We start from the raw sequence: 27,061 nt of genomic DNA, 5'->3' as shown, positions 1-27,061 counted from the left end.
GGCAGCAGGGCAGGCCCTGCGAGGAGAGGCTAAGGGACCTGAACCTGTTCAGCCTCCACAAGAGAAGGCTAAGGGGTGGGGAATCTAGTGGCCTGTTACAAACTAGTCAGAGGGGACCAGCAGGCATTGGGGGAGTCCCTGGTCCCCCAAGCACTACCAGGAGTGACTAGACATAACGGTCACAAGCTGGCAGAGGGTAGGTTTAGGTTAGATATCAGGAGGCGCTACTTCACAGTCAGGGCGGCCAGGGTCTGGAACCAAGAGAAGTGGTGCTGGCCTCTACCCTGGGGGTGTTTAAGAGGAGGTTAGATGAACATCTTGCTGGGGTCATTTCCTGCCATGGCAGGGGGTCAGACTAGATGATCTGCTCAGGTCCATTCCGACCCTAGAAACTATGAAACTATGAAACAGTCTCATTAACAAGATAAGGAAAAAAAGACTAGGCAAAAGTACTTCAAGGTAGATGCATAATTTGTTGGATCATTGTGCTCAGTGATGCCCAAGGGTCTGTCTTAGGTCTGGTATTGCTCAACATTTTCATTAATAATTTGGACAGTAGGATTTTAGTGCATGCTCAGCAAATTTGTGCCTGGTACCAAGTTCAGTAGAATTGCAAACCCCACGAGGGTAGGACTAGGATTCAGAATGACCTGGATTGACTGAAAAATGATCTGCCCTTAACCAGTTGAACTCCAGCAAAATCAAATGCAAAGTCCTCCACTTAAAATGGAATAATTGCATGAACAAATACAGACTGGGGACTGACTAGCTAGGCTGCATTACTGCAGAGAAGGACTTGGGGGTTATAGTAGTTTATAAACTAAATCTACAACCAAAAGCATGCACTTGTTGCAAAGAAGGACAATAGTATAGTGGGTTGCACTAAAATGAGTGTCACTTGCAAATCAAGGGAAGTGATTCTTTCACTCACTTCAGCACTAATGAGGCCTTACCTGGAGTACTGGGTCCAGTTTTGGGCCCCACGCTTTAAGAAGGATGTAGAAAGTTTGGGACGAGTCCAGCACAGCAGCAGAAATGATTAGGGGCCTGGGAGACGAGACTTGTTAGGAAAGTCTGAAAGAACTAGGGTTAAGGTTAGTCTGGAGAAGGGGATTTGATACCATTCTTCAAATATCAGAAGGGTCATTAAGGATGGAGATGGGCTTTTCTCTGTGTCTGTAGGGCTAGGGACAGAAATTACACATAAACTGATACAAGTGTTCAGTAACCAGGTCAAATCTGCAACACACAGAAGTTCAGTGCAAAAAAACAACTTTCAAAATGGCTGAAACTGGTTTAAGATCAACCCAGATGGATGTAGTGTCAGACTTAACTGATTTAGGTTACATCAGTTTATTGAACTTTTGTCCCAGATCCTCTCACAGTCCCCCAGCATCCCAGGATGCTTTTCACCTCTCCTGCAAACTACTTTCTTCCCCTGGCTTGTCAGGGTGTGCAGGTTAGCCTTGGCTCATACTGTCTGCTCTGGCTTAGCAGGGAGGCATGCTGTAGCGCCCCCTGGCTTCTGCTCTGGGCCACTCTAGGCATATAGCTGCATTTCCGGAATTAAAAGTGAACATCTGTTCACTTGCGTATTGGTTTAATCTATGCAGTTTAGACAAACTTGTGAAGATTGAATCAACTCAGTCTTGGACTTTTTGATTGTTTGTACTAGCCTAGGGGACAGAACTAAGAGCAATGGCCTGAAGCTGCAGCAGAGGTAATTTAGGTTGGAGATTAGGAGGGTTCCCCCTGTTTTAGTTGAACATTGCTTGTGAGTGGAAAACTTTTGTTCATTTTAAAGGACCCAGGTAAAATTTACTTTCCCAGGTTTCTGAGTGGGGAAATGAGCTGGATTTTAGAAAACTTGTGTTTAAACCCATAAATCTGCACCTGACCCTTGTTACTGCCAGTCAGGGTGCTTTACAATATGTAAGCAGATGTCAGTTGAAACACATGTCAGTAAAAACATTTGGTGGTCCATAAACAGTTTGTAGATTGTCAGTAACAAAAATCTGTCTATCTTTGGGTTGGCAACCCAGCTGTCAGCAACTGGCAGCTGCTGAAAGCAAGAGAGGAGACAGGGTGGAAGAGATCTGCTGTTCTCACCCATGCTATTCCCTGGGCATTCCCAATGCCCCTTGACCACAAATTACTGTTAAAAGGATGGCAGGAATTGATGCCTCTGCTTAAACAGCTCCAGGGAGTCCAGGGACTGTTCAAGCAGCCATGGCAGCAGGGTCCTCACAGCTGACAGATCACCACGGGCAGTTTCTCATTTGGAGAGGGGAGGGATGGTAGAAGATCGTGGGTTACCATGAGTTCTAGGGACCCCAGTTGCACCACGTGTATCGGAATGGGTGTTACACATGGTACTAGGAGACAGTGAGCTTGCTGTTTATAGAGATAACAGTTTGTGGAGGAATCAGTAGGGCTCGTTTCTGCCACCAACTGCTTGTATGCCTGTATGGTCACTAATTTATATCATGGAAAAGGAGTTTTTTGTGACATAAATGTCATTCCTATCCATGGACTAAGTCTGTGTTCAAAAATGCTTGTATGAGTCCTGTAGAAGTTAGGTTTAAGAAAGTGCCTGAAGTTAATGACATGTTATGCTGCTTTATGAAATAGGTACAAACTGTCAAATTAGAACCATGTGCTGCTCTTGGCTTTTTATACTAGGATATTGTTTAAGGTGCCAGCTCACATGCTTATGCAGCATGTACTGATTTAACCATTCCTTTGATGCTTTACATTCCAGCTTTGACATTCCTTGTCAAATGTGGAAACTTTGATCTTCAGCTTTAGTATGTTTTAAATGCTTTGGGTTGCAGCAGCTTAACTGTGAAATGCATCTTTTGCTAAGGAATTGTGATATACAGCCAGAATACATTACATATTTCCATTGTTCATTCCTTTTCAGTTGGTGAGTTGCTGCTGCATGCAGTACTGCTGGTTTTTAATTGTTGAGAAAGAGAGAGAGAGGGTTATGCATTGTGTGGAAGCATTATGCCTCAAGTGTTCCTAAACATTTCAACAAATAAGATGTTTTGTTTATCACGGTAGGCTACAATTTCATTTCTGCAGTTTTGTTAGCCACATTTGGTTGTTGATTGTTTTGAAACCCTAGGTTCAATTTTGCACAAAGTAAAGAAAACAATTCAGTGGCTTCTTTTGTAAATGGATGTGCATGAGCCTGCTCATACACACATCCACAGGCATATACCCACAGGCACACAAATCCACATCTCTTATATATGTTTCTTTACATTTATCCTCCGTCAGTTGCCCGTGAATCTTATTTCCTTTATGTGCCTTTCTCTTTGCTAAAATGGGGTGATGAACATGTCAGTAAATATTACCTAAACATGGTATGGTCCTTAACCTTATTAAGTACTACCGAAACAAGCTATAAAAGTTTAACATCATATTAATTGAAAAGCCTCCTTTGTTTAGAGTAAAGTTTATGATGTTTCTTTCTGACAGTTCACTAAAAGCTCCATTAGAAGAGTTGTTACGTGAATTTTACATGGGGTGCTGGCAAGTCACATTTTTCATATAAGTGTGTTATACATTTCCAGTGACTTGATACTAGAGTAAAACTTAGGTTGATTTTTGACCTCTCACATTTCTTCCGTGTAAGAGTTTGTTTCTATTCTTAGAAATGAATATGCTCACTATTTTTGTAGCACTTTCATTATCCCAGTTAATAATTGCATGATCTAATAGTCTCTAAGTGATGCATTTCTATACAACCGTAATCGATACCTTAATCAACCATTTTAGTTTACAAAATTAAAGTTCTTTCTCGGGTTTACTAGCCTTGTTCTTGAACCAAATTAAATCACAGAGAAGGTACAAAACAAATGAGGATGTGGCTGACTGAGTTTCAAAGAATCAACAGTCTAGAAATACCAAATATATATACACTCATGGATGCTAATCTGGCCACTTTTCTTTCCAGTGTTCTCTGTTTTGCGGCTTAATGTAGTTTTGAGGATATAATTTGTATATAGTCATTGGTTGTGGATAGAAATTAAATTTGAACAAACTGTACTGTATCTTATAGATAATTAACATGAGAATAAAGTACTGTAAAATAAGATGCATTCTTTTAGCTGACTCTTCTCCATATTCTCCTGTTTGATTTTAATAAGGAACTTAACACTTAAAAAAAAATAGCTGACAGTTTGGAATATGCATTAAAGTTAGCAGCATCACAACTAAAAAATCATATTCCAAAAATATGTGAAGATCTAGGAAATAAGCAATATACTTATTACCGTATTTTCTTGTATATAACACCCTGGAATAAGATATACACCTTGTTTGAAAAGCTGAATGAAGAAAAAAAAGATCTTTCCTTGTAGTAACTGAGTAGTAGTGACTAGAGAGCTGAGACTGCTCATTGTTCTGCTCCCTGTGGAACTCATGCAGACTTTGCTTTTGTTTTGTCCTTGCCAAAGCTTAAGCAGCAGAGTGCTGGTACCATATTTACTTCTACTTAAAGTGCAATGTCATTTCCAGCAGCTTGCTTTGGGAAAAGGGGTGCTTGTTAAAATATGGTATCTTTTCAGGGATCAGCTAAACTAGAAATATAAAACTACAAGGAACAAAAAATAGAAGGGGAGCACTTTGAGAAACCTAGAGGAGGAAGTGACAAGGAGTGTACCTGTACATGTTTGTGTTTCTTGAATTGTAGTCTTTTTCTAGTAGGCATGGTGGAGGAGGATCTTCAGGACTTTTTGAAGGTGAAAAAATAGCTACAGGATAGATTGGAGCAGAGAGAATATAACATGGGGAAATATGCATGGAAAAGGTTTTGGAGAGATGGGTGAATGGGGTAAGAAAATGTATTGACCCCCATTCCAGCACAATTTTAAACACAATTAGATTCCTTACATGCTGAAAATGTCATACTTATTTAAATGTTTTACTGGGCTGAGAATGTAGGTACTAGTTTAGACTTGAATACCAGAAGAATGGAAAGAGATGTTTGGCTTTGGACTAACCCAGTGGAGTAGCTTAAAAGAGCCAGTGAAATGTGGTCTGATTAGATAAGGAATACCATATTTTTTCTGGTTGAACTTTTGTTCTATTGGAATGGGACTATCAGCTATGTAGAGAGAGAACTTTTACTGCAATCAGTATGCAAGCTACCAAGATTTTCAAGGATTTTATTTACATTGGGTATGATTTATGTGTAAACAGCCTGATGATTTTGATATCATGTAAGAGTAGGATATGTACCTGAAAACAGGATTTTTATTTGTCAAACTGAAATTTCAGTTTGTAGCCATTATGAAATCCAGTCTTTGATTGTGTGTTGAACATATTATATATTTGCAGACATTTAAATATTTAGGGTAGTAAGACTTATCGAAGCCTGACTTTAGAAGAATAAATCACAGTTCAAAAGTCACTCAGCACCTCCTAACAACAATTTGATTTCCTTTCCTGAAAGGAAATAATTCCTTAGAATTCTTCTTCTTTACTGTATTTACTCTTCTTTACTGTATTTACTTAAAAATAAGACAACTGTGAATACAAGGCAACCTTCTTCCTCCCCCCCCCCAATAATTCGATTCTTCATATGGAAAATTTTTGGAAGTTTGCCTTGAGTTTGTCCCCCTCCCAGTACAACAAGCAGGAAAAATAAAAATAAATCAGGTACCTCCTTTACCAGCCCCCAGCCTTCTTCTCCCTGCAGTCCCTCTTCTCCCCTTACCTCTTCCTTACTCTCCCTGAGCACATGGGAGTGAGGGACAAATTTGTAAGAACTGACCTTGAATTAAACTGTATTGGTAAATTACTGCGGGTACCCATAGACTTAGTTCATATAGGATTGATGCATTTTACCTTTTTTGAAACTGCTGCAAATTTTAGCATAGGTATTCAATAAAACACACTTTTAAGTAGCACTTTTGTATTTGTACATAGTACAAACTATGCATGATATTAATCTGAAACAAAAAGGCTCATGATTTGCCACATAATTCATTGGGCTGGACCCCAGCAGAGTTGACAATATTTCAAGCCATGGTGACCTCACAGCTGAGCAGTGCTCAGTATGTGTGTGTATACCAGATACCCCCCACAAAAGATTCATCTGTTAATTAGCCTCTCTCATGACGAGAACCAGGTGTTCTTGTCATGAGTCCTGGGATCCTCCAAAAAATTATATGCAGATGAGGCATGGGGCTGGTTCAGCTCCAGTTCATGGAGTGCTGGGCCACACTAATCATATGTTACCGGCTGTGAGAAGGCGAAAGGGATTATGCGTGAACTGTTTGGGACCCTATTTGGTGTGTTTGCTAGATATTGAAGGTTGGTGAAAAAACAGGAATCATTGGAAATGGGAATGGACAGCACAGCTCAGCTGTGGTAGTGAAGAGGAAGTGAAAATGTATGCAATATAGTGGCTCACCATGACTTAGGAATTAGTGCTGAGGGGAACTGTGCTCAATTGACACTACTATAGTCATGCTCAGTGTTGGTTGTATTTAGTCAACTTCATAGTTGGTTTCCCATTATGGAGCACATGCTGCTTTTAGGAGCAGTTTAACGTTACATAGTATTTTTAGTGAGATTTCATTGTATGTGATTATAAGATGAGGGCCTTTTTTCCCAATGCTGATTGGGTTGGGGTGGTGTTGTCTTGTATTTGGTAGTTTCAGCAAAATTTACTCCAATTTTTTAAACATTTTTCATTGAAGACGTTTACCATTTAGTTTTTAATTACTTTCCGTCTGAACTATGTAATAAAGCTACATAGTAAAGTTATGAGTGAAAAATCATGGCGTATTAAAAACAATAACCTATCACAAAATGTTGCTTTGAAAATATTAAAGGCTTTGAAGGTTCATCTAGTTCTGGCTGTGAAAGATTTAACTGTTTTAACATCCATACTTGAAGTAAAATGTATGCTGTTTCCTGATTTGATCTAATTCATTTAAAAATAAAGGTGAAAGTTCATAAATGAATATGAATTTTTAAATCAAGGCATTAGAAAAATTTTATTATCTCAACAGTGGCAACTGTGAATGGGAAATATTTCTCTAGTTTTGTTTACAGGGTAGTGTTCCTAATCGAGCAATTCCATCCAGTTTTTATCATATGATAATTTAAAAGTTTCATTTTACAGTTTTGCTTCCAGCGTGTTTTGTAAATTAGCTTAGTAAACTACACAAATGCCATAGGCTGCATTAAAAACCATACTTTAATGTGTTTATAGCCATGTGACATACTACGTCGACCATACTATTCAATCCACTGATTCCTCACTACCAGCCTGATACTAGTTTTTATTGCCTCTTCCCAGCTCCCAACAGCCCATAATTTAACATTAAGAAAACAAACTGCTGGAGGAATTCCTTTCTATCTAAAAAGTGGAAGATTCTCCCCAAATGTTATAATAAACTGAAGTATGTATCCAATTAAGATTAATTTTGTCTTGTGAACTATCGGGGAGCATTAAAAAGTTTTAGGAAGAGGAGGAAGGTGCTGCTTTTCTATAGGGAAAATATCTTATGTTCACCTGTAGATACATTGTGGGATAACTGATACAGATATTGCAAAACTACTGAATGTGGGAAAATAAAATGCTGAAACCGATATGTAGCACCTAAAATATACTTCAGATTTTTCTGACTGAAATCTCTATTGGTTTTTTACCCTGGCAGATTGGCTTTATTTTCTGAAGAGGTGGTGATTTTAACAAGCAGAATTGTAAAGCTTACTCTAAAGAAGTAGTAAAATATCTTTTCTATAACATGTTTGGTACATAGAGCATACCTGATGACAAGGTTTTATTGGCATTTGTTTGGGTATTACTCCCATAAGTATGCTATTGAACTTACCCAAATAAATACCAATACTACTCACCATGTTGCATCATAGATTTGTTTATTCAGTGTTTCTTATACTGTATGTATGCAGGCATGTAAAATAAGCACATAAAGTGCAATCTTTGAAATTGTAATCTTTGAAATTAAACAAAAATGAAAATGAAATGCTATCAGGACTCGTACTTCAAGGAGCAAACAGACTGAATTCAAAATGGGGTCAATACTTTTTTGTCAAGGAAAAATATATGCTGAGTTTGGAAGTGAGGATGAGAGAATGTTGGACCGCCTTTGGAATTATGCTTTGATTCATAATTTCACAAGTCCTGTCGCACATACTTGAGCTAGGTACAGACATTGAAAAAGCTTGAGGTGGAATCCATCTATGTTATGCAGTTTTCTGTAAACAGTGTAGTTTAGACTGGTAGCAAACAGAACACACGTTCACCCTTTGGTGGGAGGGGAGAGCAAACCTTAGCCTGGGTTCCACCACTTTTAAACCAGTCTATACATGCCAAACTAATGTTCTGGGTATAGATTGGTTTCTTATCACTCATATTGGTAAAAGTGTAATGTTTGTACCTGGCCTTAATCTCTTCAAATATCCTAATTCTTATATTCCTTTTAACTTTTTTCCTTAATTTTTTTCCGTTCACCTTTTGGCTGAACTAAGGCATATGACAATGGTGCCATCTCGGTAAAACTGGTACCTAAAAACTCTCTTGAAATGCTGGTACTGTGAAAATCTTGCACTTCCGCAGAAATCACCACTCTTGCCAAAGTATATAGCCATTTTTTAATATGGAAGAGAGACTGACTACTACACTGGAAGTGTTGAAATCATTTAGCTTTACAGTGGTCTATATTTGTACATAGGTCTTCAATAGAGAAAGTTGAGTGTCTGTTGTGACCAAACACATATAAATGAATGATGTTTCAGGAACTGTAAAAAAGGAAAAAAAATACTGTAAACACCTTGTATATACGTAACTTACAGGGAAAGCGGGGGTGCGACCCAGAATGTGTATGCGTGACTTTCTTTAAATTCTAAATAAAAAGAATTGCTGTTATTTAGCTTTTTGCATTGTAGCACAACCTCAGGAAATGCTCAAATGTGGCTCCAGTTCAATCTTTACATCAGCTTTTCCAGAAGTGTTCTCATTGTAAATGTTAGAAGCAGAACAAAGGACCTAGTGCAGAGTACTTTAACTGACTTCAGATCAGGTCCCAAGAGTCTGAGTGAATCAACCTGACGTATTAAAGATTTGATTCACACCTGCGTACTAGCTGTGCAAGCGATGCTTTGCTTTTCCCAGTAAGGTCATGCATACTAAGACTGCCTTAAAAGGAATCTAGGCATTGTTCAAAGAAGTAAAGACAGTTTCAGATGCAAGCTTTTAGGGTTGAGGGAAAAAAGATACCTTTATAAATAGAACTTCTCTCAGAATGATTTCAAAAGTCCTGAGAAAACGAGAGTTGAAGTAGCCATTTTTTGTAATCATATTCCATAAATTACAGTGGTAACAATAAATTTTAGCTATTTCTGATGTATTATTCAGCACAGGTAAAAAAGTGCTATTAAAGAAGTCTGTGAATTCAGTGCATTTTGTGCCAATGAATCAGAAGGGAAAAAAACCCACCATCCCCTTCACCATTCTTTTTTTTTTTTTCGTTTTTAGATCACCTTTTGCTGCTGTGACAGACTATTCAGTAACAAGAAATAATGTCATACAGCTCTGTCTGGAATTAACCACAATTGTTCAACAGGTATGATATTATTCAATCATCATTCCCCTTTGAATTTGCTTTTGTCTCATATTAGGTGACCCTTAGCAACTAGAATGTAGCATTCTGTGTTATGCATTTTTCTACATCTAGGTATAATACAAAAGGATTGAGTAAATTGCTTTTTATTACGCTCTATTTTCAGTTTCTCTCTTAATTGTGATTGGGGTGCTTGGTACAATGTGGCGTTTTAGGCATGCACTTTTTTATATGTTGTAGTAATTAATTTTATTGCACATTTTTGCTCCAGTCTCTGTTAAATACTTAAATAATTTTGTACCTTTTTTAATGATTTCTCACTCTTTATTCAAGTGACTAGTTCGGAAGGTATCTGTATGTTGCCTTATAGTATGCAGTGCCATCACTCTCCTTTTTACCCAACTTGCATTATGTGCTTCTTCCACAGACACTATATCTCCTGATAACCTTCAGTATCTGTCTAAACATATTTGGAAAAGACCAGACAAACTTATTAAAGCAAAACAGAAAGGAAAATGGTTCTGTTTTTAGGGTTTATATATAACCTACAGCCTTGCCCAGTTTCTGTCAGATAGCATTTTAGTTTAACCCTGTCCCCATTTCTGGTTCTCCTTTTTTTGGTAAGTGTATGAATGCTTTTTTTTTTCTCCTTGTACAAAATGATACTGCTACCTGCTCCATTAGCTGGCTTGATGCAAACAATTAAAATAGTTTTCTTCATCTGAAAATTTTCTTATATCCCTGGTGCAGGTTGTTTTGTGTTTTTTTTTTTTCCTGATGTCCTCCAGTGCTCCTATAATTGCAAGCTGTAATCAATTGTCCTTAAGATTGTTTGATTTAATTATATCAGTTTAGTTTACAAAAATCATAGAGCCATAGAAAATGAGAGTTGGAAGAGACCTTAGGAGGTCATCTAGTCCAACACCCTGCTCAAAGCAGGACCATTCTGAACTATATCACTCCAGTCAAGGCTTTATCTAGCTGAGTCTTAAAAACCTCTAAGGATGGAGATCCCATAACCAATCTGCGTAGTTTGTTCCAGTGCTTTACTATCCTCCTAGTCAGAGAGTTTTTCCTAATATCTAGTGTAAACTTCCCTTGCCTAACCTGAACTTTCTAACTTAAATAATATACCAAAAGATTATTGTGTTAGGGAATCACTTATGACCTCTATTCTGCAGTGACATTTGAGTTAGTCTTACAGACTATCCAGAGAGTCTGGCCCATGTTATCTACTGGCATTCTTGTTTGTTGAAAATGCTAACCTGCAGAACAACTTACTTGATAGTTATGAGAGCTGCCAGGAGGATAAATGGCATGAGGGTATTAGATAATAAATACTGAAATTTGGGGGAGGATTTCTTAAAATGAAAAGATGGCTTTGTTTGCTCCTGGATATCTTGCTACTGGTGGGTTATTATTTATTTGTATAACCCACCTGCTGCTGCTCTCTTGCCTTATGATTATAGCTGTGCAAGCCCAGCAGAATTTAGTTTTCAGTGGTGAAATGATAAAATAATCCCTCTCATCCAAACTGCAGGGTTCATTTGAAATTGCGGTTGTACCCTCAGGTTTTTTGGAAGTTGGAGTTCAACCAGCTCAAACCACCAAAGGAAATGAACTTAAAGCTGCAGTCTTTTTCTCTTCCAGAAAACTATATTTCTATCCCTCCTTTGCACAAACTCTGATCCTACTTACAACTGAGGACTTGGTGCCATCCTGTGCAGCCCACATTTGGCCTGTTGTGTTGCCCTGAGGGGTCAGGACAACGCTCAGGATCTCAATATTGTGCTGTTAGACAGGAGGGTGTGGTGTACAATTGCACATGCACACATAAAAATCAGTTAAGCACACACTCACTAGGTACATACACCCCTATTAGGCACACGCGCACACACACTGGCAGCAGGGGTTAGAGAGGCTTGGTGCAGGGGCTGAAGTCCAGGAGGAAAGAGAGAGAGTCCAAATTGTAGGAGGTGGTATGCAGGTAATATCTACGTATCCAGGCTGGAAAGGGGTCTTTGTCCAGTAGATGTTGGCCAGAGGGGGTTGCTGGCAGGGCCTCTGGGGTGGATATGTGATGTGAAGCTGGTCTGGTCCAGATGGAAATGGCATTCCCATTGGGTCTGTCTTCACTGCCCCTCTTTATAGGGGCAGAACATGTTTGACCCTAGTGACAGGAGGCATGCCTAGGCAAGTGTCATTCCCTGGCATACTGAGCATGTGTGCTGTATGCAGGGATGTGCAGTTTCGGGTGTCTGTAATGGTGAGAGTTACTGGTTCTGCAGGGTCTTTTGTTTTTCAAATGCTGGTCTTGTTTCTGTTCCTGGGTGAGATCCATGGTTCCTGGATGAATCAGTGTGAGATGATGGCCCAGTCATTACAGGCCATTCAGTAGAGGCCTGCTACCATTGTATTGCAATCATGCCCAATCATTCTCATTCATGGGGGAACCAATTTACATGGGAGGGATACATGACTCATACAGTTGCAACATGGGGGATGCCTGGGCAGAGGACAGAAGATGGAGGCTTGACATATAAAATGGAAACTTGACATGACTTTGGTTCACTTACAAACAGAGGCCTAAACCATACAATATCCATATGAAACAATAAAAATCAATACAAATCTAATAATAATGCAATATAAAATGGTGGATATCCAAAACCAAAAACTTGCTACCAAAATAAAAATGTTTAAAGCTTATCCTAAGTTTGAGATCACTTATACTTATCTATAGGGAATAGAGAGGGAAAGAAAAAGTCAGAAATGGTTGGGGAAGGGAAGCGAATGCATTAAAAAAAAAACAAAAAAAAACTGGGGGTTTTGCTACAGTTCCTGATGCTTTTTGATTGGTGTCAGTTGATCATCCTTGTAATCATTCTAACTTGGGCTAAGGGATTCTTACTGGCCATTAAATCCTCAGCCTTGTACCAAAATTGGAAAGCAACCTGATTTCTGCTTCTCTCTCCCTCCTCCTTCATTCTGTGTGCACTTGAGAACAGGGAGGAAATTCTGATAAAGCCATGAGCAGATAGAAGCTATGTAACATGAAGGATGAACTTTGTTTCCTAGTGTGGATTTGTCACTGTCATGCTTAGTTTTATTAATGGAGGGCTGGCTTCAATTATAGGGGATGATCTTCTGATTTCTGTAAAAGAGGTGGTTCTGAACTAGAAGACATTGAAGCATCAAAAGTGTATCACAGTCTTCCTGGTGGTTGACCAAAAGCAGAGAAGCAATCATCAAGAAGTAGACTCCTGGGGTAGGGTAGGGCAGGTAGTTGAAGTCACCTTGGTTTCACTAAACTCTCTCTCCTATGTAACAAGCATTTGTTTCCTAGATTGCTTCGTAAATTTACGTTTCTTTAGGGTAAGCAACTCTGCTTGTTCAAAAATTGAGACAGACTTCTGAAAATCATGAGATTTACTTAAATATACAGTGCTTTAATACAATACATTTTCAAGAGTCGCATTTTCTTCTGATTTTTTGAAGCTGTCTGCCCCATGACTGTATGCAGGTTTTTAAGCTAGAAACCAGTCCTCAAATCCATATGCAAAAATACATGCCTCTTGCTAGCTATTTGGCAATCTAATCTAACGCCCCACCTGCGGCAGGATCATCTTTATACAGACCATGCCATACAAATCCATTCTCTAGCTTCTTAGCAAAACTCTGTGTTCAACCCTGACACAAGACATAACACTCCAACCTTCCATGTTATATCATGGTGACCAGTGTCCTGCTGCTGTACAAGCTGTGAATACATACTCAAGAGGTCACAGGAAGAGGACCAACCCCGCCACAGTCCATACCAGTCTGACCATGGGGTAAAATTCCTTCCTGAAATAGCAATTGGTTTGATGCTGAGTGAAGGGGCAACACCCTCTAGCTATGAACCTCTGGATTTAAATCCCACCAGGAGGCTTGGTGCACCCTAGTCAAAATGCCCAGCCTTGGCTGAAGCCATCACCTAGTGCATGTCAGGAAGACTTTAAAAAAACCCAACAGACGGATATAGCAGGAAGGGTCAAGAGAGGAGAGGATGGAAATTCCCTTCTAGCCCCATGCTGCAATTGGTACTGCCCAGAAGCATGGGAAATACCCAAAGTAGAGTATAGTAGACACATAGTTATCCTTAGATTATTTTTGACCCTGGGCTGTCCTATCTCTTGTTGAACACCTCCCATGATGGACAGTCCACAACATCCCTAGGCAGTCTACTCCACTGCCTCATTCTTTTGGCAGATGTGGTTTTTTTTTCCCCTGATACCCAATTAAAACCTGTCAGAGTTCCAGCCTTTAAGGGACTGCTTTGGGTTCCCCCCGCACACCTACCCCTGCTCCAAAAACCCACTCCCTGCCCCACATACTGCGGGGGCTGAGGGTGGGGGTCAGTGGGTTAGTAGTGAGGGGCACTGGGCCGGGGCTGGCTTTTGATGTTTACAAATGGGTCCTGCTACAAAAAGTTTTAGAGCCACTGCTCTAGATGAGGCCTAACCAGGGCCAAGTAGAGAGGCACTATGCACCTAATCCTTCTGTTGATGCATCACAAAACTGCATTTACTTTTTGTGCAGCTGTGTCACACCTCAAATTCGTATAGAGTCTGTAATCTACAGAGATCATGGTTTTCTGTGATTTAAAAAAATCCCAAATTTTGGGGGTACAACATAACCCAAAATACATATTTTTCTCATGATCAAAATGAAACACGACTGTCTGTCTGTCTGTGTATTAGTGGTGTTTCATTTTAATCACGGAAAAATGTGGATGTTCGGTATTTTTTTAACTCCAAAATTGAGGATTTTTCTTTATCGGAGAAAATCAGGATCCCTGGTGATATACTATGACTCCCAGATTTCTCTCTGTAGTACTGCTGTCTAGCCAGGTGTCGACCATTTTGTATTTGTGTATTTTATTATTCTTCTGAGGTGTAATACCTTGCATTTGTCAGCATTGAACTTGTTAGCTGCAGCCCAGCTTTCCAATTTGTCAAGATCCTTCTGAATTGCTGTCCTGTCTTCCAACATGTTCACAAACCTTCCCAGTTTAGTCTCCTCTACCCCTTCATTTTCAGTTTAGTCCCCAATCCCATGCATGTCCTAAAAAAAAAATAAAAAAAAAAAATCTAATTTGCCCCCCACTGACCACCTCCACCTGTTCTCTAGATATTTGTCACAATTCCTTTATCCTAATAACATTCTGACTAACTCTGAAATGTAAAGTTATGGTCATCTGTCCTTGTCAGACATAGCTTCAAGCACAGTGGGAAGTGGCACCCATTTTGAAAAAGGGAAAACAGTGAGCTGGTAACTTTTCAATATGCATTCATGACAGAGATAAAATAATTGCAAAATGTCTACAGTTACAATAAAATTATTGATACCACTTATTAATAAGGGAACAGTTAGATCCCTTTTTGGTTGGAATGTTTAAAAAAAATGTTTATTTGTCAAACAATACATGCTAGAATCTGTGATGTTCCAGGGGATGGCTGTGTGAACATCTCCACACAGTTGCCAAAGATGCACCTGTCATTTTCTGCAGGCAGGACCGTAGGTTGCTTTCTGTCTTTTGGTGTGGGTGGCAGTGCCTTCTGTTCCATTTCATATGTCAATTCTTGATCTACAGATGAGATAAATTATTACCCATTACAGTATTTTTCTAGGTTGCAATCTCTGGGTGAAAGTATCCATCCTGAAAGTCAGTGCAATTTTCGCTTAGGATGCTCCACCATTGATCTGATATTTTTGGTTAAGAAACTGCAAGAGAAGTATAGAGGAAAATGAATACTGCTGTACAAAGCATTCATCAATCTGACAAAGGCCTTTGATACGGTCAGCAGATAGGGCCTTTTTACTCTTCTGAAGTACTTGGGCTGTCCCCCACCAAACTGTTGAACATCATTTGCTCATTACATCAAGGTGTGATGGCAACTATAATGTATGAAAACAAAGAATCAAATACCTTTGACATCAACAGTGGGGTGAAACAGGGGTGTGCCTTAGCTCTACTGCTCTTTAACATCTAATTTTCATTCTTGCTTATTCGTGCATTTAAGGGCATCAGTGATGGCATTTATCTTTGAACCAGGCTAGATGGAGGTTTGTTAAATATCGTTAGGTTTAAAATGAAAACCAAGATAAAAGAACTGGTTCTGAGAGGTTTCCTGTTTGTGGATCATGCGGCCTTGGTTTGCCACAGTGAATCTTCCCTGCAAAATCTCTTGGGCAGATTTTCTCAGTCATGCAAGAGTTTTGGGTTGACATTGTGTTACAAGGGCTAGGTACAGATATTACATTTAATGAACATTAAGCGCACAAAAAGTACTTAAGCCATAACAGGACAGAGCTTGAGAGCACTTAAAATGCTTTAAAAATGGCAGGTTGCTTTTTAAGTTAACCTTCGATGAATGCGGTAGCAGACTATAGCACTTCAAGGTACAGTGCTTCTATGAATATCTATACAACATCCATCGCACATTAAGGTAGATCAGATTCCTCCTGCACCACAGGGCCCTCTAGCTGAGCAGCTGGCTAGCCTTGGGCAGAGAGCTCACCACAGACTGGCTGGGGGTTTCCCTACCCCCACCCCCAGTAAGCAGCTGCATTAGGAGACTATCTGGTCTAGCTTTTGGCTGCACTGGGAGCTGATGGTGGAGGGGGGGAACTCCCCATACCTCATGGACCTGGCCTGGCCTGTCCTCTTCCCATCCTATCCCCAAGTCCTGACCCAGCAATCTGGGAGAGACCTGTGGGGGCTCCTTCTCCTTCCCTTTCCAGCCTGCTGACAGTTGCCAGCTGCCGGAGGGACAGGGCTTGGGAGAGGAGTCACTCTGGCAGTCTCTTAGGAGGCATGCAGGAGTGTCACCTGGCTGCTAGCTTCAGCCAGTGTGGGCAGGCTCTGAGCCCCTTTACTGTGCAGCAAACATCTGTTGAGTTTGTTCCTGATCTAACATAATGCTTTAAGTATTGTGCTATAAGTTAAAGTGCTTCTGCCAGGGGCTTTTTCGAATGTCTGTATTTAGCCAAGAAGACTGTGATCATGTACCAAAGGGTGGAAGAATCAATACCTGACATCACCCTGGAGGGTAAATCTCTCGGTGTTGTTGGCAGCTTTTGCTACTTGGGTTCTATGATCAGCAGGAATCTTGACCTTCAGTCTGAACTGACTAATAATCAGAAAAGTAGCTAAGAATTTTGGGCTGTTACAGAAATGTGTATGGAGTGACAGCAAACTATCAACTAAAGTGAAGATGAAAATCTGTGAGACTTAGATGCTTTCATCCCTGCTTTATGGTTCAGAAATACGCATATCAAGAGACTGAACAGCTTCCACATGAAATGCCAGCATTAGATCCTGAAAAAAGAATGGGATGACAAAATAACAAACACGGAGGTGCTAGAGTGTACAGGACTGACACAATTAGAAACCAGTATCAAGAAGAGGAGGTTGCAATGTCTCAACCACACCAGGAGCATGGGAGGAGACCGTATCCCCAAGAATATTTTGTACAGTAAGATTTGAGATGGTTTTAGAAAGTGGGGTCACCCTCTACAGCAGTACTATGACATGTGCAAAAATTATATGAAGTTGCTTGACATCAATATAGAAAGCTGGAAGGAGTGTGCATAATTCTATCTGACCTGGAGGGAATATCTGGCACTGGGTGCAGCTCAACAGCTCTGGCTTTGATCCAGAGGATGGAAGCTAAGTGAAAAAGAAGAAAGCAGCGTGCTGCAAACTTTGACTCCAACTCAGACAACACATGTATTTGTGAAACGTGTAACAAGCTGTGTCACTCTGGAATTGGGCTTTCCAGCCACAAGTGGATTCATCAAGCAGCTGATTAGGCTCTTATGCCTACACCATAATTCAGAGTATTGATGGTTGCCTATATCTATACAGTATTTTCTAATAAATATCTTTCTCTTGGTTTGTTTTTATATAAATTCTTCCTCATGCATATTATTGCTAATACCGTATCTTCTTTGCAAAATAAACAAGTAGAATTACTGACTCTGTATGATGTCCAGTTTTAGCCTTCTGCCTTTGGAAAAAAGTTATCTCCCAAAAAGTGATACTAGTCCCTAGCTGAGAAATCAGTTCAGCACATGACTTTCTTTGGTGCATGCTGAAGAAGGAGTGTGGCGTAGGGGAGGGAGGGAATGAAAAACAACATTTTCATCCCAAATTCATCTTTACTTCAATATGTGTGTGTGCCATTACATTCCTTTAGTATCCATTCACTAATATTTTCTTCCCTATGATTGCTACATAGAGTTAATCTCCACAGTATACTTTTAAGGCCTACAAACAAAGACCCAGACCCTGTTATACCTACTGGTAGTTTAATGACTTCCCACTTTCCCAAAAAATTTCCTTCTGTCAGGAGTGTGATCTATTGTACTCTAAGACACAAAGGTGTCTCGTGTTCTCAATGGGCAGTCTAATGTATCTCCTAAGGCCAACCCTATTCTGCTCTTAGCAGATGCATAACTCCTCCATGGTGTCAATTGACAGTCTTATGCTGCTAGAGCATCTTTACATGTGCTCCAGGGTGAAGATGGGGGGATTTTAATTAGAGCAGCTCTCAGAGCCACTCTTTAGTGAGAACTGCTCTAATTAAAGTGTCTGCAGTGTTATGTGTGTTCATTGTCCTGCACTTCAAAAAGATGGTGGGGATGCCTACACTAAAGCTCATTGAACCAGCTTTAGTTAAAGCAGTCCTACCACCATTTTGAAACATGGGGATGCTGAACACATGTGATGTGGAGGCTACTGGAGCTTCCTAATTAAATTAACTGAGTCTGCTCTGACACATACTAATTAACACTGGTTGGAGCAGGCATCCAGCACGTGTATAGGTGCCTCTAGAGAGCATGTAACAGTTCAGAGCATTGTCCACTGGTAGAGGAAATTCCAGGAACCAGAGTGTTCCTAATGCAGAACTGCATGTTATATTCCTCCATTATCTTTCAATTCAGTCTGCCCAGAGAGAAAGCAAGGGGGAAGGGACCTAGCTTGTCCATGATAAACTATTTGAGAAACTACATTGTGAGCGATGCTGAGAACCCCCAGTTCCCTCCTTCCCAGTGCAGTGCCTTCCTCACTGGGCTATGGAGTCAGTCTTCATTTTGCATACTCTGTTTCGGGCTTTGAGTCTTAGCTGCCCTATGGCTCAGCTTCAGCATAGCACCTAGGGCACTTTCCTGGGAAATAAAGGTTGCAGTATAAAACCCACTAACACTGATGACATCCCAGGTCACTTACTTTTTTCGCAGGGGGACTATTGGACAAGAGGTGGGTAGGAGTACCACCACCAACATGCTTGTAGTATCAAACAGCCAGGGACTTATTGAGAGTTGTTGTGCTTCCTCAGACAGTGTGATTGCAGCAGAGCTTGAGTAAAGGGAGATGTCTAGATGGGCTTTCTGAATTGTGTTTGAGCATGTGCTTTAGGCCAAGTCTAAGGATTTAGGGATCTTTCCACATTAGAACAGAGCTGCATAAGGATTTTAGATGCCTTAGTTTTGTCGCTGCTGCACAGAATGGAATGGGATCGTGTTCAGATGCTTGAAAGCTGCCTAAATCCTACTTAATATGCTCCAGAGGGGGAATTGGGTCTGACCCTAAATGTCAAAATATTGACTACCATTTTTTTCCATCTCTCATAATCCCTTTTACCCGTATGGGACTTCCTGAGGATTTACAAAAGATCTTTATAGGATAATATTCATTTATATGACCTTAGCCCCAAGAACCCTTTTTTTTTTTTTTTTTTTAAGGCTGGTATTGCCTATATGTATTAAGAAGCCTCCATAAACTCTGCAATTTCTCCAGTCTTGTCTTTTGCTTTAGTAATTTCTAGCAGCTCAGGTGTCCTCTTAGACAGTTTAAAAATAGAAATCTGGGTTTCACTGAGATGTGAATAAGCCCTATGAAGATTCAACCCAATTTTCGTACCATTCATGTACGAATGAAAAGTCTTCAGAATTGTGAACAAAAACATTGTTCTCTAGCTGAAATGAGGAAAATGGCTAAATTAAATTGGCATGCTAAAATTATCTTGCATGTTTGAGGTTAATTGTAGAGTCGTTTTTAAATAAGGGTTTAAATTTTCTGTTATTCATACAAACTGGATAATAAAGAAGAAATTGACAAAAGGATACTCTTTCATAAGCCTGAAGTCTAGGAAAATCCATTATGCTTGTGCAACTTAATTTTTAAATTAGAAAAGTCGGAGGTGTAATATGCATATAGTTCTTTGAGAGAGGCTTTGGTATATAACACAGGATGTATATGTGAAACTTTATTAACTAGTTTATTTTCTATTTTTACATATTCTTTTGGACTTAAAAAACAGTCCAACAGAAATTAATATCTGCAGTTAACTGATAGGTCCCTCAAAGCATTACAGACTGTTATTTCATTGGTAAAGGATTGCATTCACATTAAACATTTACTTCTCTGCAGCTGTACTGTTTGGCCTAATTATTATTTTTTGTTCTATTTTTGTGAGGTATTACTTCATAGCAAATTTATTTCCTATACCTCATCATGATAGCTGAGAGAGACTTTTAAAAAATCCTGCTCGTAGCTGGTTTTTGAGCTGCTCTACTGGCCAATTTTATGCTTGTATGTTAACTCTAGAGAACTTTAAGTCTATCTTTATAAAAACATGTTTACCCTACAAGAAGATCCCAGAGGCATAGTAAATAGTGGGAGTTTCATAGCTACTTCTCTGCCTCTACTTAACAGGATTAAAGGCTTTGTCTCTTGAAGTTGAGGGCCCAGTTGTACCACCTGCATGTAGAATTGAACCTTGCCCCGCATGTAATGCTGTTGCTGCTGATGGCACCACTGAAGGATTAAAGCTTCATTCAGAATGAATAGGTCTTAAAAGACTATGTAAGTCACGCTAAGGGAGCAGATATTGCTTTACAGCAACAGTGCAGAAGTTTCAGCTGGGCTTACTACTAAGCAGTTGGAAGAGACTGCGGAAAGTTTTCCTAGCTACACCATTTTTAACAGTCTGTCTCTCATGGATGCTGCTGGGCATTCTTCTCTTACATTTTTCCCCATGTACTCCTGAGGATAAACCTATAACATTTATACATAGATACAAATAAATTCTCTTCAACGTATATACATATTTCATAAAGTACTCCAAAACTCTAATGGAGACAATTATTAAATGCTGAAAAAACTAAGCTAATGTTAGACCAGTAGTAAAAATATGAATATGCTTTATGTAGAATCTGACTAATGAAACTGTTCCATATTAGTTGTTTGTTTCTTTTAGCTTTCACCTTTTTTAATCATGAAAGTTATGATCCTACGCCTGCTGGCAAGATCCACCTTCATTGCCTTAGGTTCAGAAATGAGGTTATAGCACAAGTTGTGTGATTTGCTCCCATTGTTTCTCAAGCAAACTCTACAGACTGATAGTTGAGGACAGTAGGGAAGACCTTCACCTCAGGACATTAGGGGACATGTGATATTGCCATTTTCCTTATCTTGTGAGAAGATGTTGAAGCTGAGACTCAAGAACTGCATAAATATTTGAAGTAGACTGACAATCATTAAATAATGTCATCAGAGTGCACTCCAGTTTTCACTCCACCCTCTATATTTATTAATTATATACAGAATTATATAAATCTTTTTTAAAAATCTCATGATTTGGGACATCTCTTCCTGGGTTACTGAATGTGTAGGGATGATGGGAAGGAAGGCAGGACATAAAAGGCAAATCCTATCAAAAGATACTTGAGAGAGAACAAGGAGTGTCCTTACTGGGAGACCTGACAAGAAAGAACTGTGGCTATTAAGGCATCCCCAAATGCAGGCATGGGGAAGGTGCCTGAGTAGGGCCAGAAACTAATTAAAGGGCCAGGGATTTCCTGGAATAATAATAGACTGCTGCTAGAAGAGGTGAGAGCTCTTCAGAGGCCCAGGTAGGCAGGCTGGTAAAGCTTGGGACAGAAATGGATAGGAGGGTAGATGCATTTTGGAGTTGAATACATTTTCTTGGTGATTTTTGTCTTCAAAGATAATTTCTGGTTTTACTTTAGTAGTCCCCACTATATCTACTCAGTCAAGTTTCCTAACTTTTCCAAAGTAGTATCTCAGATACTGTGAGTATTTCCTAAGATAAGCAGAAGCAGAAAAGGTTGTCCCTTGGTAACTCCTTTCAAAAGTTGACTTTCATAACGGCATTCATATTAGTCATAGTTATCTGTAGATGTGAAAGTTAAGGCTCTGCATTTCTTCCATGTATAAAGCTCCCGTTGCTTTTATAAGCACACTGAATCTCAACGATTTACATGGTAAAGTGAAACTTCAATTTTAGTATGATGATTTACAAAGATCATTAGTGTTGCTGGGGTATGCTTGTTTTATACCTCATGGCAACTATAGTGTATATATAGTGCAAGACTGAAATAGAGAAATGTTGGTAGCCCCTAAAATGGTCTCTAGCAGTTGAACATGGCATTTCAAGTGGATAGTTTTTCTTTAGATGTAAATGGGCAGAAACAATATTTGTTTCATTAATCAATGCTTTACGGATTGTGACATCTCCCTATATCATACAGTGAATCAACATTTGTGCTTTGCCTCCCTCTTCCCCCTCCCCCCCCCTTTTTTTCTTGATGCGGTCACAGTACATAACTTTTAGCATCTCATCTTTTTAATGTTTTTTTATGAATTTTTAATTCAGTAATTGCAAATTTCTTTCTCAAGAAAATTTCTCTGCGTAACTGAAATTTCATTTAGAGCTCTATCAGCAGCTGGATTCATCAAGACATATTGGTAGATACCCACACATTTCCTGTCAGTGCTGAAATAATTTGCATTATAGCTGTCCCCATGGTGTGCCAACGAATCTTAGAATAATTACATCAGGGAAGTGTATTACTTTCTCTACAGCCTATGTAAATCAATAACTGGATGTGTCCAGTTATCAAGGAAAAATAAAACAGTTGTTTTCACAGAAAGAAAAGAACTGATACAAAGTGGGAAAAAATAGTGTGCATGTTGGGGGAAGGGTGATTAAAAACAAACAAACCCTTCACTTGTCTGTTGTAGCTCTCTATTAATAGTGTTCCAAATAACATTTTTTCCCCAATGGTACCATCACTTGCTTGATTGAATGCTACAGATTCTGGGTGATTTATATAACTTGTGTTGAATTTTTGTGGAGGCGTCTAGTTGCCATGGTAATACGTACTGCTCTCTATAAATTGTTAAAATAAGTAGTAGTGAGGCAATTATTTGTGCTTTAAGAGGATGCATAATTACTTTTAGTTTGTATACAGGATTAGTGGAACTTAAAGTTACAGTTTCATTACATATTCAGGATAAGTGTTCTAATCTTTTAAAAACATGATAGCTACTTATGCATTCTGTAAGTAATTTATTTTTAACATAGATGTATTTTAATAATTTACATATTTCCCTTGATAGAGACCATTTATTTTTTCTTTCTTCTGTAAATGCATGCATGAATTATATTCTTTTTTTTCCCCCTACCTAATGGGCTCTTCTGATGAGTTCTGGATATATTGGATTGGTGTAGGGGACAAGGTGAGGGTCAGGGAGGACAAAAAGGAGATAACATGGGTATTAAAAATGAAAGTATGGATAAGATTTTTATAGGGTGAGTTGAGGGGAATGCAAAGATTTCTGAAAGGCTGTGGGAAGACAATCAACAGGATTTGTGTGGGAAGAAAAGAGAGTTGGAAATGACAGTTGGAAATGTGAGTTTATGGGACATACGGCAGTGGAGGAGTTGACAGGGTTAGAGAAATCAGGGAGGGAGAGAGGGTTTTGGAAGAAACATGAGTTTATATTTTATCAAGCTGTGTTAGAGTTGGTGGCAGATATCCCGGAAGAGATTCAAAGCTGTGAATCGGAACAGAAGGGGAGTGAGATATGTGAATCATCAACACAGAGATGGTAATTAAAACAGCATGAATTTAGGAGCCTGCCCAACAATAGGGAGTAGATTGCAAAGAAGGGAAAATTGAAGACAGAACTCTTGGGATTTTGACCAGGAGGAGGAAAATCCAATACAGGAGATGGGAAGAGAATTTAAAGAAAAAGAGTGTTTGCAAAGTAATTACGTTCATGATTTTTATTCATTGACAATTCCGTATCATTTCAGGCACAGGTATTTAGTTTTGCTAAGTTGGTGTAACTTTTATTATAACTTAAGATAATAAAATAACAATCTCCCCTTTGCACTGCAGTTATCTTTGAAGGGTAGGCAGTTTCTAGGCTCAGTCTCCACTGGTGCTCTGTGTCCAGTTTTAGGCACCATATTTTAAGAAAAATGTAGAGAAAATAGGGAACATTACCTGCCTTGGTTTCTGCAGGTGTATATTACTCACTGGCATGGTATTTGAGAAGTCAAAGTACAAAGGATCCTACAGCTGCTGAGACCCACTTCTGAGCATATTGCATGCCTTTAAAGTAGATACTTTAAGATTACATGAAACTGTAACTCTAATCTGCCATACATGTGAAGATTCCTCCTATTAAGAGTTTATTATAATTGAGTGACTTTAAAGAAAGTTATAAACTGCCTATATGAAGAATGTTGGACAAAAAGCCAAGAACATTCAAAGATGAAATGTCACCTGTAGGTTAATTGGAATAGGAACTCTGTTTTAACTGTGTATATGAAGCATTTTTTTTATTGTATACCATAACTTTCTAAAAATTAAAGTGTGAAAAAAACAAAAAAGTATGTTTTTGGGCTTTGACCTCTTTCATATTGTAAGTCTCAATCTTGTTTCTTTTGGTGAAGTTTATATATTGCTTCAGATTGTGAAGCATTTTGAAAATGAGGTTGCCTGCTGAGCATCTGAAAGTATTCTCTACAGTTGCTTAAATTAAGATTTTATTTTTTTTTCCAAGTTTACCTGTCTGCAGGGTACCCCTGAAGCCCTATGGTCGTGTTCCCTATCCCAAAGAACAGACCACAGTTTTCACTGTAATAACTCTTTAGCCCCATGAGCCTTGGCTGTGGTGTCTTTATAGCAGACTACACAGCTGCAACAGGGGAACCTGCAGGAGGTGGTTTCCCTTTGGGTTGTGAAAGAAATTTTAGGTCCCCCTTTCTGTAGAATAAGTTAGCCTGGAATATCACTTGCTCAGAAATCATTCTTCATTACAAACAGTCGGCAAGGAGACTAACAAAAAACAGGATTTATTATATAGAAGAAAAAGATGGTACCATAAGCTTGAGGACAGAATAAGATGAGTAAGGTTTCTTACTCCGTGATCTGACTACACCATCATTCCTCAGAAAGACCTGACAATATTTCCAGAGATCAGCCTTCCTACTGATCGTGCCAGCTCCGACTTCTGGGGACATGAACTCTCCAAATCCTGGGATCCAAAGATCCTGGCCACCTCACAAGTAGGTCCTAAAATACCCACAAGCCAGCCCCTTTATCCCCCTTCCCTGCATCAGCATTGTCCTAATTGCTCATGGGTCTCAATTCTTCAGAAATTTCTGACGTCTGGCATTCCTTTGGCTAGTGGGCCATTTCTCTGAAGCCTTTGATATTGTATGGTTTTTTTTCCATGACAAGTAGACAATACTTTGGGTGCCTATCCCACCAGTGGTCCCCTCTGTCGGGAGTGGCAGTTGTCCTTTCCCCAGAACACAATGGCAAGAAATACTTACCAGTTTTACCTACCACCTTTTCCTTAGGTATGCATACATGCATGGATGCATACATCAGACTTAATTTTATTACTTATAATCAGGGATCTTGGTTTTCTCGGATTAAAGAAAACACCCCAATTTTCAGGTTTAAAAAAGTAACCCAAAATCCAAATTTTTCTGTGATCAAAATGAACCGCCACTATGTGTGTGTGTAAAAAGAACTTTGATTTATAGCCTCTGAAACCATCTCATTTTGGATGTTAATAATGACTTTCTTTAGGAGTTATCTGTGTAACTCAGGTGGTAGGTAAATTTAGTTTGCTTCAAATTCTACTTCAGTCCTGTGTTTACTGAAGTCTGTGGCAGAAGTTTTGTTTTTCGTTTTGTTTTTGGTTGGTTTTTTGGATGCACTGAGCCGTGAACAAGACCTAAATAAATGTCCCAGAAAAGAATAATTTTGGTTCAGAACAACATACTTCTGGTTAATGCAGCTAGAGGGAGAGAGGGTAATATTCTGAGCATTCATCAAAAGAGTTAGTTATTTTTATCTTTGCCAAGTACCAAAACTAGCAGACCATTTATTACAAGGTTCTATTACTATTTTAGCTGAACTAGTAGGAAAGGGATTTAATTATCTTTATAGCAGTTACATCTTCGAAAGGACATCTTTCAGGATACATTTTCTGAAGGAGAGAGTCATACAAAATGTCCTCGCACTACAGGATTTCATTTCATTCTTAACTTCTTTTAGTTTTTGTTGCAGGGTTTTTTTTGTATCTATCATTGATTTCAGAATGGAGTGTTGAAAAGTACTTGGCATTGACCTAACTCTGCCATTTAAGTCAGTGGAAACAAACCACCATTGTATATCAGACTTAGGGCAATGATGCTGAAAATCACATTTTTAATGCTTAAAAATGGATCTTTCACTTTCCCTAGTTAGAGGTTTCCTGTACACTTTTTTTGTATACTGCCCTTTCAGCTGATTACTTCTTATGACAGATGAGCTATTACTACATTAAATGATTCAAAATTGACAAAGATTAGGAGAAATATTAAAAGGAAGTTAATGAGAAATTAGTTGATTGTCTTTCTAATAAACTGGTTCCAAAGGATCTCCTAACATTTGAAATAATAAACATTTAAAAAGGATGTTAATTGGCATGCCAAAAGGATGTCTGTAACCCAGAGGCAATTATCCTCATCCCCAAGGTAATGAGAGAAGATATCAGGGGGAATGTCTTATGGGGTCTATAAATCCCACACAGCAGATAAGGAGTTAATGGAAATGCCAAGGAAACTAGGGACCTGTGGGAACTTAGGCTTCTTAGCCAACCCATCACAAGGCATGTATAAACCTACAAAAGAAGGATAAAAGGAAACTTTGGGCAGTCACTGCAATAAAGGAGGTTAAAAGCCCATTGCAGGCAGCCAGTGCAACAGAGGAGGTTTGAGTCATATAGGACACGACAACTGGGTTAAATGGGAGTAGGCAGGAAATATACTAACCACAAATTGTTCACTAAATTCTGACTGTTAGTCAGTTATCTTACTCGTAGTCAGTTATACCTGAGCAAGTGAGCAGATGTTGCAGGTGAAATGGAGGGCTTAATTTTATGTGTAGGATCTTCATTGCATATGATTATATATGAAAAGGAAAAGAGTCAACTTACTTTCATGTTCCAGCTTGTTTATGGGGTTAATATTTACAAGCTGCATGTTTTTATTGTACATGTAAACTATTCAGTCTAGAAATCATGAAGGCTT

General features: G+C 39.1%; 1 protein-coding gene across 3 annotated transcripts in view; it reads left to right on the top strand.

Moving 5' to 3' along the window:
• The window catches only part of CNKSR2 (connector enhancer of kinase suppressor of Ras 2), a 353,085-nt gene that overhangs the window by 86,678 nt on the left and 239,346 nt on the right, over window positions 1–27,061 (top strand). For all 3 annotated transcript variants that reach the window (XM_019529183.1, XM_019529184.1, XM_019529182.1), the window contains exon 4: window positions 9,524–9,611. In XM_019529183.1, the coding sequence (XP_019384728.1) occupies window positions 9,524–9,611 (88 nt within the window). The remainder of the gene's footprint in view (window positions 1–9,523; window positions 9,612–27,061) is intronic.

Source organism: Crocodylus porosus, unplaced genomic scaffold (assembly GCF_001723895.1).
Source record: "Crocodylus porosus isolate Cpor-Errol unplaced genomic scaffold, CroPor_comp1, whole genome shotgun sequence".
Lineage (NCBI taxonomy): Eukaryota > Metazoa > Chordata > Crocodylia > Crocodylidae > Crocodylus > Crocodylus porosus.
This window is presented reverse-complemented; position numbering and strand designations above follow the sequence as displayed.